Here is a 14,859-nt window from a genome sequence, read left to right as displayed (position 1 = left end):
ATCACTGCAGGAAGCTGGAAAATGTAGGAGTAAGAACTGGGACGTCTAACCTGGAGGTGAGACTTGAAGATCTAACACCATACTACAGCAGGAGGTGCTAGTGAGAGCTAGCAGCTGAAATGCCAGGTCTGTATTTGTACAGAACTCGGCAAGATGGCTCCCACACTGGAGAGCCGTGGCGTCTGTGCGGAGCGGCATTGAGGCAGAGAAGACAAGGTAAGTGAAGTCGGGCCGCTCGTCTGCATCAATGGGTCTGAGTGGTGACAGACACATAGACACCACAGGCACAACAGGCTTTTGACACCTTAAAAAAAATCTCTTCACCTCAGCACCCATTCTCTAGTATCCGGACCCCGAAGTAGATGCATCAGAGTGGAGAGGGAGTCTTGCTTTATCAAACTGATAACAAGAATGTGCTCCACCCTTTCTCTTTTTTTCTAAAAGGTTCACCTCTGTCGTGGTCATCTATGACAAAGAAAACCGTTAAGCTTCTAGAAAAGGCCAGATTCCTTCTCTATCCTGACCAACAACCAAAAACTGTAGTATATTCATGGGGCCAAGAGGTAGAACGCTTGACAGGCATGGTGGACTCTTTTCCTTACCCACTTCAACTTTATTATTACATACCAGCGTGGGTCCAGTAATTTCAAGGTAGGTATACTCTCCAAACAGTTCTTTCCCTAATTATCCCAAAACCATTATTCCTCCAGGCTTGAGTCTGGGAGCAACCATTTCTTTAAAGTTGTTGAACAGGATCCATGTCACAACGATAGTGCTCACCAAGGTACCTGTACAGGAAGAAAAGATATTTGTTCCACCCAGCTGCCAGCTGTAGGTTCTGCAGTGGAGACATCAATCACGATTGTCAGAGCATCCTGATATCTGGAAGACTATTGATTTGGTCCTCTGAGAATTATGGTCATTCACTGTAAGGAAGGACATTGCCTCCTTTGTTCAATCATGCAGTATTGGTGCACACACCAATGTACCATGGACACAATCTTCCGGGCTTGGTCCCTGTCCGTACCACAGAGGCCATGGACCCATGCTTCCAAGGAGGTCTTCCGGCTGCACGGATTTCCCTTGTATATAGAATCTGACTGAGGGTTTAAATTTGTGGCAAGGTTTTGGAGTGTCTTACAAGGGGCTGGAAATTTCACTCTGCTTCTCATCTAGGTACCATCTCGTCGAACAGACAACCAACCCCTCAAACAATTCCTGCTGTGTTTTGTCTCAGATGCCCAAGACGACTGGTTCCAATTGCTTGCATGGACAGAGTTCTCACAGAAAAACCTGGTGCTGGACTCCACGGGTTCCATCCGGTGCTCATTCTGTCTTCACATGCCACCTCTGGAGTTCCTATGGCAGCTTTCTGCTAAGAACAGTAATCTAGTGAGTTTCCTACTGACGAGCTTTCCTTGCTCTGCAATCAGCCATTCAGTAAAAAGGTCAAGTCAAACAGAACTGTTTCTCACCTGTTTTTTGATTGTACATCACGATTCCACCTTTTCAGATTCTTTGTTCTCATCTTCATCTCCAAGTCTTCTACCTTCTTCACTCCCTTGACTTTGTCCTATGCTTCAACTTGTACCTCACTACCAGTACTCTCAGGACTAAACGGCTTGCTCGGATGTGGAATGTATCTAATTGGTACACCAGCCAAGGGGTTCTTTCCTGGAAGTTGACGGCACCGTGCAACCCTCAAAAGTGGGTCACTGTACTTGATCTGTTTGTTTAGTGCTGCATGCAAGCCCCCTACTTACAATATCAAAATTATCCGTAATCCTCCATAATGGTCATCCCTGGTTAAGATTGTTCCCAGTCTGTGCTAAACTGATGCTTTCAGTTGTCTGGCCTTTGATTAAATGTAATGTGTCAGGGTTTTTAGCATGAACTCCAGAGTGATTGGTAATGCAAAAATAAGGTTTCTTTATTAGGCAGAGATTCACAGGCAGAGAATGGTGCAATAAATTATAAATGACAACACAGTTTAAGGCAACAGATACAAATAGCAGGACTGACAATATAGCTGATTCACTCATGAAGTCACAAATGTAGGCAGAACAGAGTAGCTGGATAACAGACCTAGGCTGGAGAAGCAGAGATAATATAATGAAAAATAAAATTTGCACCCATAAATTAATTATAAATAAATTTTGCCCCTTAATCAATAAAAAAATGATTGCCCCTAAAATTGACATGTCAATGGTGCTTCCTCTTATGGTCTGAAAGGCAAGATAGCTAAAACATCATGCAGTTTGAGCAATCTCGCCTAAACCATCTTTTTTGTTTTGGCCATTTGGATAGTGGTTTTATGGTGGTTTTGCAAACCCCAACTTAGTAAATTTGACTATTTGTATGTTCATCATTGTTAAAATTAGGATGGCGATTTGTAAAGCGTTGGTTTTTTAAAAATGCCAATTCTGGGCGTTTTAATGGCATTTTGACCTTTAGTAAATCTGGCGGTTTTAAAACCAGCTGAATGTTATGTCTCCCGGGAGACGTCTATTAGTCTGTATTGACACAGGCCTTCCCAGGGCGCGGAGTCTAATGGACCCCCCAGTCTTCACCAAGAACTGCCGCAAGGCGGGATGGGTTTTGCTGCCGGAGGCCCGCCGGTCTCGACCCCTAGGTTAGCTTCCTGATGTAATAGATGAGAAACCGGTAGATGGGAGATCCGGTGAACAGACTCTATGGTGGCAGAGTTGGGCAGGATAATTAGCTGAAATATATCAGCACTGAATAAAGACTCCTGACGCCTCTCAGTGGGTCGGAAACACTGAAGCTCACCACATATAGAAGAGTTGCAGGATTGGATACCCAGGAGCACAGCGGGGTTGGATACACTGGAGCATGGGCAACTGAGAAGAGTATAGGAATAGTCGGGTCGGATACATAGTAATTCAGCCGGGTCGGATACACCAGGGAGCGAGCAGCAGAATGGTCCAAATGGATAGCCGGGTCGGATACATGAATGTCAGCCGGGTCGGATACACAGTGGACAAAAGCAGCAGGATGGTCAAACATGAATAGACATGTCGGATACACAGAAGGTCAGCTGGATAGGCCAGAAGGAGTAGTCAAACAAGCAGAGATCATACACAGGGAAATCAGCAGGATCAGCACAGGTAATATGTAAGGGAGCCAGACGCCAAGCAGTAACTCGTTTCTCTGACACAGGCAGTGTGTCAGAGCGAGCCAGAAATAAGAGAGGAGATTCAAGCTCTCCGCCTCTCAAGTCACATGACTGCAGCCGCACACCGCCCGGAAGCAAGGGGCACTGGCTGCAATCGCAAGCAGGAATGAGGAATTGTAAGCTCCTAGCACCGAAAACTGGCGGTTTCATCAAATGCAGAAGAGTTTTGTTTAAAGCTCACATCTTACTAGTAATATAATGAGTATGAGGGAGTGAAACGTTTTCTGCAGCTGTTGGAACATGGAAAACGAACCTCCTGGATCGAAAATTTCTTTGACGGCAAGAATGCCTTTCTCTTTCCAAATTACATACTTTGGGTTAGATAATCAGTGCAAATTCCAGGTTACCTCATTTTGGTGGGTATTTAGTGTATCTAGGGCTGCCATTAACATTTTTATTAATGGCCTGCCAAGCAACAAACGTCTCCTTAAATAAAACATTCTGATACAACAAAGTGGGGACTTGGGCAGATGTAAAGGGAGAGTCGGAGAGAAAGGGAAGAATACATACACTTCTAAGGTTCCATTTGTGAAATGTTCAAGCCGTGGGAACCAAACTGAGATGTATCAAAATATTGATGCCCTAGTAAATGCTAGAATATCAGGGAAACCTACACTTCTCTATTGTTTCAATAGGTACAGGCTACGTCTCGCTATCCTAGGTTTTATCAGTTGCCAAATAAATTTGCTGAAGACAGTCGTACATTTAAAAGCATCCACATTGCTAATGCTAATGAGTAACATTTGAATAAGATAGGAAAGTTAAGGAAAAATTACACTCTTTATGACCGCTGCTCTTCCCATCAAAGATAATTGCACATGATTCCAATTAGTTAATTGAGCATTTATTTTGTTTATAAGGGAAAAAAAGTTATATTGATATAAATGGTATGGGTTTGGAATAATGAAAGTCCCCAGATTTTTAAGCGTAAGGTTAAAAATGTTAAATTGTGTTAAAGACTGCAAAGGGGGATCTGTGGTTTTGGGCTTTCTAATAAAAAGAATCTCTGACTTGTGAATGTTAACTTTATAACCCAAGAATGAGTTAAAATTAGAAATAGTCTCACGGACCGCTGGTATCGAAATGGATTGGATAAGAAAAGCAACATGTTGTCTGCGAATAAAAAAAGTTCTACTTCTGTCCGACGTACAGCAATCCCAGTATAAAGTTGGTTCTGCTGAAGTGCTACTGCCAAAGGCTTCAGGAACACTGTAAACAATAAGGGAGACAGGGGACAACTCTGACAAGACCCTCTTTGAATAAGGAATGTTGTCAAATCATCATCATCATCATTTAATTATATAGCGCCACTAATTCCGCAGCGCTGTACAGAAAACTCACATCAATCCCTGCCCCAGGGGCTTACAGTCTAAATTCCCTAACACATACAGACCAACATACAGACTAGGGTCAATTTGTTAGCAGCCAATTAGCCTACCAGTATATTTTTGGAGTGTGGGAGGAAACCGGAGCACCTGGAGGAAACCCACACAAACATGGGGAGAACATACAAACTCCTCACATTTAAGGCCATGGTTGGGAATTGAACTCATGACCCCAGTGCTGTGGGCAGAAGTAAATATACTTAGCCACCGTGCTGCCCCAAAACATAGCCATTAGCCAAAATTTGCATCAACAGTGTGGCATATAGGGTCTAAATGATGTGGATGTACTGAGAAGGAAAACCAAATCTATGGAGAGTTTCATAGAGATGGTCCCAAGTTATCATATCAAAAGCCTTTTTGGCATCTAAAGACAACAATATCTCAGGATCATCTCCATTCAACACCTTCACGGAGTGGAGAACAGCTACAACTTTACAGATATTAGAGACTGTGTTCCTGCCCCACATAAACCAGCCTGATCTCTATGGATAATACTGGATAAGATCATTTTCAATCATTTAGTCATTATCTTAGTAAGTATTTTATAATCAGTATTGAGGAGAGCCATTGGCCTGTAAGAGCCTGCTAATTCTGCATCTCTTCCTGGCTTAGGTAGCACTTTGAGGATCCCGGTATTAAAGTGCGGAGGAAGCATCCTATCAGTGAGAACAGCATTGTAAAAGGATTTCAATATTTCCGAAAAAGGCAGCAAAATCTTATATAATGCCTTTTTTAAATGTTTATTGTTGTGTATTTGGTTGAATTCCTCTAAAGAAGAAGCATGAGTGCTGTTAAACATGTTAAAGCCTGTAAATAATATTTCCAATATTTAGAATTGTATATTATTTTCTTCTAGTCAAGTCAGAAGTATTTGATCCATGTAAGACTCAGTATACATGCTGCATCATACTGTCGAAGTCAGCAAATTGGATAAAGTCATTTCAATTAATATCGAGCAAACTTGGTTGTCTTTGTCTGAAATTATGCGTAGAGCACGCTACGCCATGGAGAAGCGTATCCAGCCGCGACCAGTGGCATTAACAGGTTTACACACATTAACACGAACATACACATTTGTAATTAGTATACATTAATTGTAGTTGCAACACATAGTTATTTATGTCAAAATATAGAAGTATTTATATTTAATATTATAAGTTATATACATGTTAGTGAAAGCAAAGGTTCAGGTTGCCGGAAATATGTCATATTTAGTATCATTTTAATCCCCTATTCATCCGCAGTTGTCCGGTTCATTCGCCGAAGAAATCACACATTGCATACTCTAGTTAACGATGTTAGGTAATACATGTTTAAAATGATGCTGCCTGTATAATGTAAATAGACTAGTTTAAACCGGATTCCTGGTGGGAAAATCGGAGTGCATACCCTGGAGAGCTGACCCCCACCTTTGGATATTTTGGTTTGAACTGGCCTATGACCTGCAGTACACTGGACCTTCCTGAAGCCTGGACCAATAGAAGCAAGCCACATCATCTGCATTGTTTTACTGTATTCACTGACTGTATATTAGCAGGGGCTCTGGACTTAGTGGACAGTCTTTTTGACCACAGCCTTCAGACCTTAATGACTGTACACTGGATCCAGGGCACCTGCGATAAGTAACGGCTGTACTTGTTTTATTCGGAATTGTTATTCTGCTACTTTTGACTATTAAATTACTTTGTGCTTTGCAAATACTGTATCCCAGCTTAGAAAAAAGATACTAAAGGTGTGTGCTATATCTAACCAAGAAACAACACATAATAGTTATAAAGCATGTTGTGTACAGCTACATACCTCTCAACATTTAGAATCATGAAATCAGGACAAAATAAGCCATGCCCATGTCTCGACCAAGCCCCGCTCACAAATTGGCTAAGTGGTTAGCACTTCTGCCTCACAGCACTGGGGTCATGAGTTTACTTTCCGACCATGGCTTTATCTGTGAGGAGTTTGTATGTTTTCCCCGTTTTTGCGTGGGTTTCCTCCAGGTGCTCCGGTTTCCTCCCACACTCCAAAAACATACTGAAAGGCTAATTGGTTGTTATCAAATTGACCCTAGTCTCTGTGTCTGTCTGCATGTGTGTGTGTTGGGGAATTTAGACTGTAAGCTACAATGGGGCAGGGACTGATGTGAGTGAGTTCTCTGTACAATGCTACTGAATTAGTGGCGCTATATAAATAAATGATGTTGATGATGATGATGAAATCAGGACAAAATAAGCCATTTTCCTGTCTCAACAAGCCCCGCCCACAAATTGGCACCTTTTATGTTAAAACTCCTGCCCCTTTTGTTAAGCCATGCTCATTTAGTGGGTCTCAAATCGTGATGTTCCACCAAACTCGGGACAGTTGGGAGCTATGTAACTTACAAGTTCTTAATGTCAGGTTAGAATTTCCTCAGTCTCAACATGTGCAAAACCCCTCTAACAGCCCTTCCCTTTTCTCCTTGTGGCTTCATATTTACCTCTAAATATTACATACTTCAAAGTAAGTGTTGGAGTTTTCTATCAAGATTCTCTTCACTATGTGTACTATTTAATGCCAAACTGCCCTCCTAAAATAAAGTGCAACCATTTATTATCCTTCATGGCATATCCGCCATAATTTCTGATATGGAAATCAGGACATTTTAGGACACACTCTGTATCCATCCAGTCCCTCATTATGCTAAAACAACACCATACATTGTGAGGCTCCAAAAACAAATTAATAGTCCTTCAAAATGTATTTATCTAGCACAATATTAGGTATTACTATTGTATCAGATATAACACATCAGGATTTTTTAAATAAGATTGAACTTACCATGACAGATACGTGTAGGACATGAATCTGTTCATCTAGTTCCTGTACAGGCTCTTGCAAGGTTGGAGGGGTGTTGACTGAAGTATGCTCCCTCATGCGTAAAAATAGATGGAAGTAAAGAGTTCCATTTTCCAACCATTTCTGAGTCCAGTGTACAAGAGAAAGGTCCTCACTGCTGCCAGACATCTCTGAAAATACATATAATTATTATTATTAGATATATATCAACGTATAATCATATAATATTATCAATATGGAAAATAAAAGTCATTAGTTCTTTAAATGAAACACATAATGTAAGTGACCAGTGCAGTTTTACATGTACATTACAAAGATGACGTATTACCAGATTACCTTATTTCTGTAGCAATGTCATTATTGTGTGCAACTGAAATAAAAATATATTATTATATACATAGTGGGCCTGATTCAGTAAGGAAAATAAAGCAAAAAAAGATATTTATAGTTGTGGTAGGACACGTCCTAGATCAACTTTAAATTTAAAAATAAGCTATCAAGTATATGTGTGCTACATGAAAACGCAGCCAGTGTTTTCCATATGTGCAAAATAATAAACTAATTTGCACCCCTTGCATTGTTACATGGTTTGTCCAGGAGCAAATTTACTTCTTTTTTTCTTTGCTCTCCTTAATGTATCAGGATCAGTAAGTTTAATGACAATGATTATAGTTATGTAGTAATTAAACTAACGACTTGAATCTTCATCCTATAGGACAAGCAAGCAGCACAGGATGCAGCAGATTTTTATAAAATTGTGAATAAAGATCAAGATTTAATGCAAATATATATATATATATATATATATATATATATATATATATATATATATAAAAAGGGTAGGTATTGGTAAATTGATAAACTATAATACCATACAGAATTTGCTAACTACAAGTTTTCCAGCAAAAATTCTATTCTTCCCAAACTGTAATGTAAAAAAAGCTTCACACACAAAATTGACATGTATAATAAAGACAGCCCCAAATAGTATGGCTCTAAAGTGGTAGGGGATTGGACTTTGATTAGTATTATTATGATTATTATCGTTTTGATGTGATGAATGGATTAAACTTTTGCACAGTGTTCCCTCCATTTTTACACTTCTCCACAAACTAAACACAGTGTAAGGTGCAGAGTAGACGAGCACCTAGATGAGTGCTTGGCGGACTACCCAGACCTACTGGAGCAAAATCAAGAGGTGTTGCATTATACATCCAAAACATATGTGGAAAATAAACTCACAAAAGAACGCACAGAAAAAAACTATTCAATTGATGTCACCTCTTAATAATATAAACATTAATGATATAACATAAAATAAAACATTTTATTTTATTCTTTTTTTTCACCATTAAATAAATTTATTAGAATGCAGTTAATCTCTACTGTACATAAAATACTATTTTACAGTTGCTCCTGATTGCAAACACATGTTCTAGCATACATACTCATCAGTAGTAATCTGCACTTAGACTAGACTTGTAGCTGATGCAAGACACAAATGTCTTAGAATTGGCTAGACCTTGAATCGGATGCTGCTCCGTGCACTCGAGCTTGGCACGTCCTTACTGTACTGACATACATTGACTACTGACATACGCCCATTTCCCTCCCGTACCACCTATGAAAATGTAGACTGTAATAAGTGTCCTGTGCACTCGAAGATGAATTGAAAGCTGCTGTGTGACGTGACATTACACTCAACGAATCACCAGTCCCACTCCTTAATGAATCAGGCCCCCAATATGCTTTGTTAATGAGGCCAATTGTGCCTGGCTATGCAAAATTCAAATAAATGCAACTACACTATGACAAAGCAATAAAACAAAATTAAAACTGTATTTGAATTTGGCAAATAAGTAAATTTGTTTTCACAAAGCATGACACAACACGCAAAATGGACAAGACACAGTGCAAAATCTTTTTTGGTGACATCATGCATTTTGATTTGTGCCTATAATCATGGATTCCTGCCAAAGTGCATTTGTTTGCAGAGCAAGACAGCTGCGTTTCCAGAGGAGCAGAAATGTACACCAGCTGATGGGAGGAGTTTGGCAGAGCAAGGACATTGCTTGCAAAGTATAGAATAGGTACAGTGGTGGATGGTGGAGAAGGTTGTTTTTTATTATTTTTTTGTCATGAAATACACTTGTTAGTATTCTGTTTATGTCTACTTAACATAAAATACTATTTCACAGTTGCTCCTGATTGCAAACACATGTTATAGCATGCATATGAGACTGTGATCACTACTGATCAGGAATTAGACTAGCCCTGTGGCTGGAGCAAGAGATATGGCAGAAAAATAAGTAGGCTACGTGCTCTCGAGTTTGGTGCACCTTTTCTGTACATTCACTACAATAAAATGCCCCTTCCCTGCCACGTTCATTCCCCAATCGTTTGCTGAATAAGTGTCCTGGCTCCAGGCATGTGCAGAGTGATTGTGTGTATGTTACGCTCAAAATAAGCAGATATGTGCCTTGATGAATTAGGCCCTTAAGTGTTTGGAATATCGCAAAACTTCCATACAAGTTATTTTCACACATCACATATTACATATTACAAAAATGCATAAATGTTCTTTAGAAAGGAAGATGAAATTAACAAATGCAAACCTAAAGCTCTGTATTGCCATTTCTATAGTTCTTACTTTTAAGAAAGAAATGAACAAATGCGTTCATTTACGTTAGAGATGCTCGGGGTCGGTTTTCTAAAAACCGTGCCCACCCGAACTTAGGGGATCCAAGTAGACTCGCGAGTCGGCTCGGTATCTCCGCGCACCCTCGGATCTGTCATTGTTGCTTTGTCGGATCTCGGAGGTTTTGGATTCCATAAGAACCTCCCAAGGAGATCCAGTGCCATTGCTCACACAGAAATAGGGGTAACAGTGTTTTTGTCACTCTTCATTCTCCAGTGACATTGCTCAGTGCTATTGCTCATACAGAAACAGGGGTAGCAGTGTTCTCGTTACTCTCCAGTCTCCAGTGCCATTGCTCATAGAGAAATAGGAGGGGTAGCAGTGTTCTTGTCACTTGACAAAAATTGACTGGAAATGACTGGAAATTAATGTTATTGAGGTTAATAATAAATGTAGGGAAAAAAAGAGCCAAATTCTGTGATTTTAGTTAAAAAAAATCGGGATCCAAAACCAAAACACGCAAGGGCGGTTTTGCCAAAACCAAAACACGAAGTTAATCCAGATCCAAAACCAAAATCAAAACACGGGGGTTAGTGAACATCTCTAATTTACATCTTGCCTCTTCCCACAAACCCCCATCTGCACTTCTACTCATAATCTTTTCCCTTTGTTTGGTAGTTTTCTCTTTGAGTGATATTTAACTTGTTGCATTAATGTACTATGTACAGTATATAGTCCTTATATTTTTGCCTGGACACGTACTATTTTGATTTTTTAGCGGAAGGAAATCTTAATAAACAGCAATTTAAAATAAAAATAAATGTTGAAATAAGTTGACAGGATACAATTAATAATAGTGACAAAATGTATAAATGTAATATGTAGCATTCATTGGTTCCATTCCAAGGCACCATTATCATCTTAAAGAACTCTACTATCATCCTTATGTATGTTCCATCAACATTATCTATTGCTGTCCAGCACATGAGACTGATTGAACTTACATCACAGGAACATGTGTTGAAACACTTGATAACTTTCTTCTGTCTATTATAATATAAGAGAAATTGGGTAATGAAGTAAAAGGTGCAAGTATATCCAGAAAGATAAGTTCTTGAGTGTTCTTTAAAGAGGTATGGACTGTGCAGACATGACGATAGATATGAGGGATTGTGGGATAAATATTGTTGGTTTTATGTACCAAGAGAGTCGGGAGGTAAATGTAAGTGTTGTAAATAAGGGATAATATTTTGGTGATAAAGGGTAGGTTATCTATTGAACTATGGGGGCTAATACCAGAGTGCTTAGGGAAAATGTTATACATCCCTTAAGTGAAGAGAAAAGGGAAAAGTCATGGAAGTAGGAGTGGAGGAGTAGAAAGGGTATAGTCTATGGATATAGATTGCAAACTACAGAATGTTTCTGGTAAGGTAAGATAGTAAGAAAAAGTGGTCTGTATCAATTTGGCCTATACACCAAACCAATACAAATCATCTAATTAAGCAAATTACACACAAAAATTACTTTCCGTGATTTGTTGAAAATATTTATCCAACCTTAGTCAACGCAGTCGCTGCAGAGTGTTGAGAATGAAAGCCTGACTGACGAGGATCCAATAGGTTGTGTGAGAAAATAAAGTGTATAGTCGAGTGTAGGAAATTCTCTTGAGAAGCCTGGAGGCGCGTGGGAGCTGAGAAATGAGACAGTAATCTGACAAGACAGTTTGGGTGGGAATTTAGTTTTTTCAGAATAGGAGTAATCACTAAGTGTTTGAATAATGGTGGAAAGATACCAGTAGAGAGAGATTACAGACTTTAGTTATGGGTAGGATGAGCACAGGAGACAGGGATCTACTGATATCTGAATGAATAGAGTCAAGGGGACAAGAGGAAGAGTAGTAAGAAGAAAGTAGATACTTCATCTTTATTTGTGGGATCAAATGAAGAGAGGGTGTCAGAGGGTGCTGGGAAGGAATTTAGCTGGTTGTTTGTTGAGGAAGATGATTCCATTTCAAGTCGAATATTAACATTCTTGTAAAATGTAAGATCTTGAGCACTGACAGTAGTTGGAGGGTTTGGGGTCGGAGGATTAAGAAGAGCTTTAAATATATTAAAAAAGCGTTTGGGGTTAGAATTTTGAATAGAGATGAAAGATTGAAAGTATGTTTGTTTTGCAGTGTCCAGAGCATTTTGATATGAGTGGTAGATAGCTGTATATTTAAGGAAATAATTAGAGGAATGAGATTTACGCCAGTGACGTTCTGCTTTGCGAGAAAGTATTTGAAGGTTTTGTGTTACTTTACTTTGTTACAAACAGAGCGTGCATTCCATAAGGCACATTTAAAGGACTTTGGAAGAGATGGTAGACAGGTGATGTGTTTGAAGTTTGCTGGATTTCGGTAGTGTTCTGATATACATACAGAATAAAATATTGTAATGAAGTGTCATATAAACAAGAGAGAATAGTGTCTTGACAGTGTTATTAATAAATGTGAAAGTCACATTTACCATATAAAATATAATTAAACACAAATACAAAATACAAACACAAATTAAAATCAATTAAATTAAGTAAAATTAAATACAAACATCTGTTATCTTCCCCTTAAAAATAGTTTCCTGCCACAATTCAAATGGAAATATCAATTAAGAAATGCGAATAGATGGCCAAAACATCATGTAATATAGAAGCCACACTAATGAAGTAAGTACTATCAGCTACAGAGGTCAGTTATTCATCAGCCAATCAGAAGCAGCTAGCTAGTGCTGCAGATTGTCATCATTGAATCTTGTTGCACCAGCTCTTCAACACTGCAAGAGATACGCATCCTGACGTGTATATACACCTGCATACAGATCTACCTCAGCTGCAATTACGCAAACACGTCCTTAGTGTATTCCGCCTATGCGTACAACTTGCAAGAGTAGTTTGAGCTGTATAACACGACCCCTTATGCTCAAAGAGGTAGATTAGAGGTGTTCACATGCAAGCACAGAACAATAAGGGCATGTAGATGCAAGTTGAGCACTCCCCATTTAGATGTGTCTTATTTTGGGTTTGTCATACATTCATTACCAAGTTAGTCTACACCTACACAAAACGGGTGGATATTTGGGGCTAAATTTACTAAGCTGCGGGTTTGAAAAAGTGGGGATGTTGCCTATAGCAACCAATCAGATTCTAGCTATCATTTTGTAGAAGGTACTAAATAAATGAAAGCTAGAATCTGATTGGTTGCTATAGGCAACATCCCCACTTTTTCAAACCCGCAGCTTAGTAAATCTAGCCCTTGGAGTTATATATTTGCTCCCGACACAGCTATGATAAATTTAAGGTTGCATATATTTTAAGATGTGTGTACCTCAAAACTGAGACAAGGAAATGTAAGTGTGCAGACACATACATAAACGGCAAACTTTTGGTATCATAGAGGGCTAAACATATTTGATTTCATGGGTATTATAAGCTGGCAAAATTAGGGAATTTTTTTCCATCATTTTTCCTTTACTCAAGTATTGATACTTCAATATTTATATCAAAATTTAATAATCTAGTTTTTCTTAGTACACAGATACTAAATATGTGTATTCTATGTAAAATGGGACATCATTATATGGTCCAAGGACAAGTGTATGCTTTTTAGCTCGATTTGTATTTTTCCTCTTTGTTATGCCCCAAAGCCGGGCAGTGGGGACAACAGGATATACATAAAACAGGGACATATAAGATACACAAAATAAATTCAGACATGAAAACAAAAGGTAGGGAGAGCCATGCTCATGAGATAGTGGAACAGAGAACTACTGAAGCAAGAAGAATGAGTGTGGCTCAGAGTGGAAAATGGATATCGTCTTCCTTCTGGTGGACAAATGAAAGTAACAAAATGTCATGCTGAAAATGGGCAACAAAATCATATAATATAGGCATGAACAATGAAGAAGACACCCATTAGGGTGAATCAAGGGTGAATTCAGTCAGCTAATCAGAAGTGGTTAGCTAGTGTTAGTGACCATCATCATCATCAATGTGTATTTGCACAAGCCCTCAGGCACCTGCAAGCTGTATGGCTATTAACAGACTTGTTATTTTCTCATTGTCTCTTTTTCCAGCCCTTCCCTCCCCCATGTCACCTCTCTAAGTGTAAGGAGTTGCAAGTACCAAGTTTGCATATTGATGTAAGGAACACTTTTTTTGAGGGCATGCGCAGTACACATTTCCATTCTTTATGCTAAACAAATGGGTATATGTCCAATTCAGCATGAGACCCAATGTGAACAAGGATTAGTGAAGACTGAATAGAGATACACTATATGGACAAAAGTATTTGGACGCTTGACCATTACACCAACTGGGACTGTTATCACATTGTATTCAAATACATATACTTTAATATGAAGTTGGTCCCCTTTTGCAGTGATAACCGCTTCCATTCTTCTCAAAAGGCTTTCCACAAGATGTTGGAGTGTTTTTGTGGGAATTTGTGCCCATTCATTCTGTAGAGCATTTATGAGGTCAGACACTGATGTTGGACGAGAAGGCCTGGCTCACAATGTTTGTTACAGTTCATCCACTATTAAGGTGTTCAATGGAGTTGTGGTCAGGGCTCTGTGCGGGCCAGTCAAGTTCTTCCAAACCAAACTCATCAAGCTATGTCTTTGTAGCCCTTGCTTTGTGCGCATGTTGGAATAGAAAAGGGCCTTACCTTAACTGTTGTCACAAAGTTGGAAGCATAGCAGTGTCCAAAATGACTTGGTATTCTGAAGCATTTAGATTGCCCTTCACTGGAGATAACGGTCCTAGTCCAAACCCTG

At 39.2% G+C, this 14,859-nt stretch overlaps 1 protein-coding gene across 2 annotated transcripts in view; it reads right to left on the bottom strand.

Annotated features, from left to right (window-relative positions):
- ASTN2 (astrotactin 2) overlaps nt 1–14,859 on the bottom strand; it is a 570,610-nt gene that overhangs the window by 468,455 nt on the left and 87,296 nt on the right. Inside the window, exon 2 of one of the 2 annotated variants that reach the window (XM_075184700.1) lies at nt 7,393–7,580. In XM_075184700.1, the coding sequence (XP_075040801.1) occupies nt 7,393–7,580 (188 nt within the window). Of the gene's footprint in view, nt 1–7,392; nt 7,581–14,859 lie in introns of those variants that run through there. The other variant, XM_075184701.1, reaches the window with a different exon arrangement.

The sequence above is a fragment of the Mixophyes fleayi genome, chromosome 9, assembly GCF_038048845.1.
Source record: "Mixophyes fleayi isolate aMixFle1 chromosome 9, aMixFle1.hap1, whole genome shotgun sequence".
Classification (NCBI taxonomy): Eukaryota; Metazoa; Chordata; class Amphibia; order Anura; family Limnodynastidae; genus Mixophyes; species Mixophyes fleayi.
Note: the sequence above shows the minus strand (reverse complement) of the source record. Positions and strands in the feature narration are given on the sequence as shown.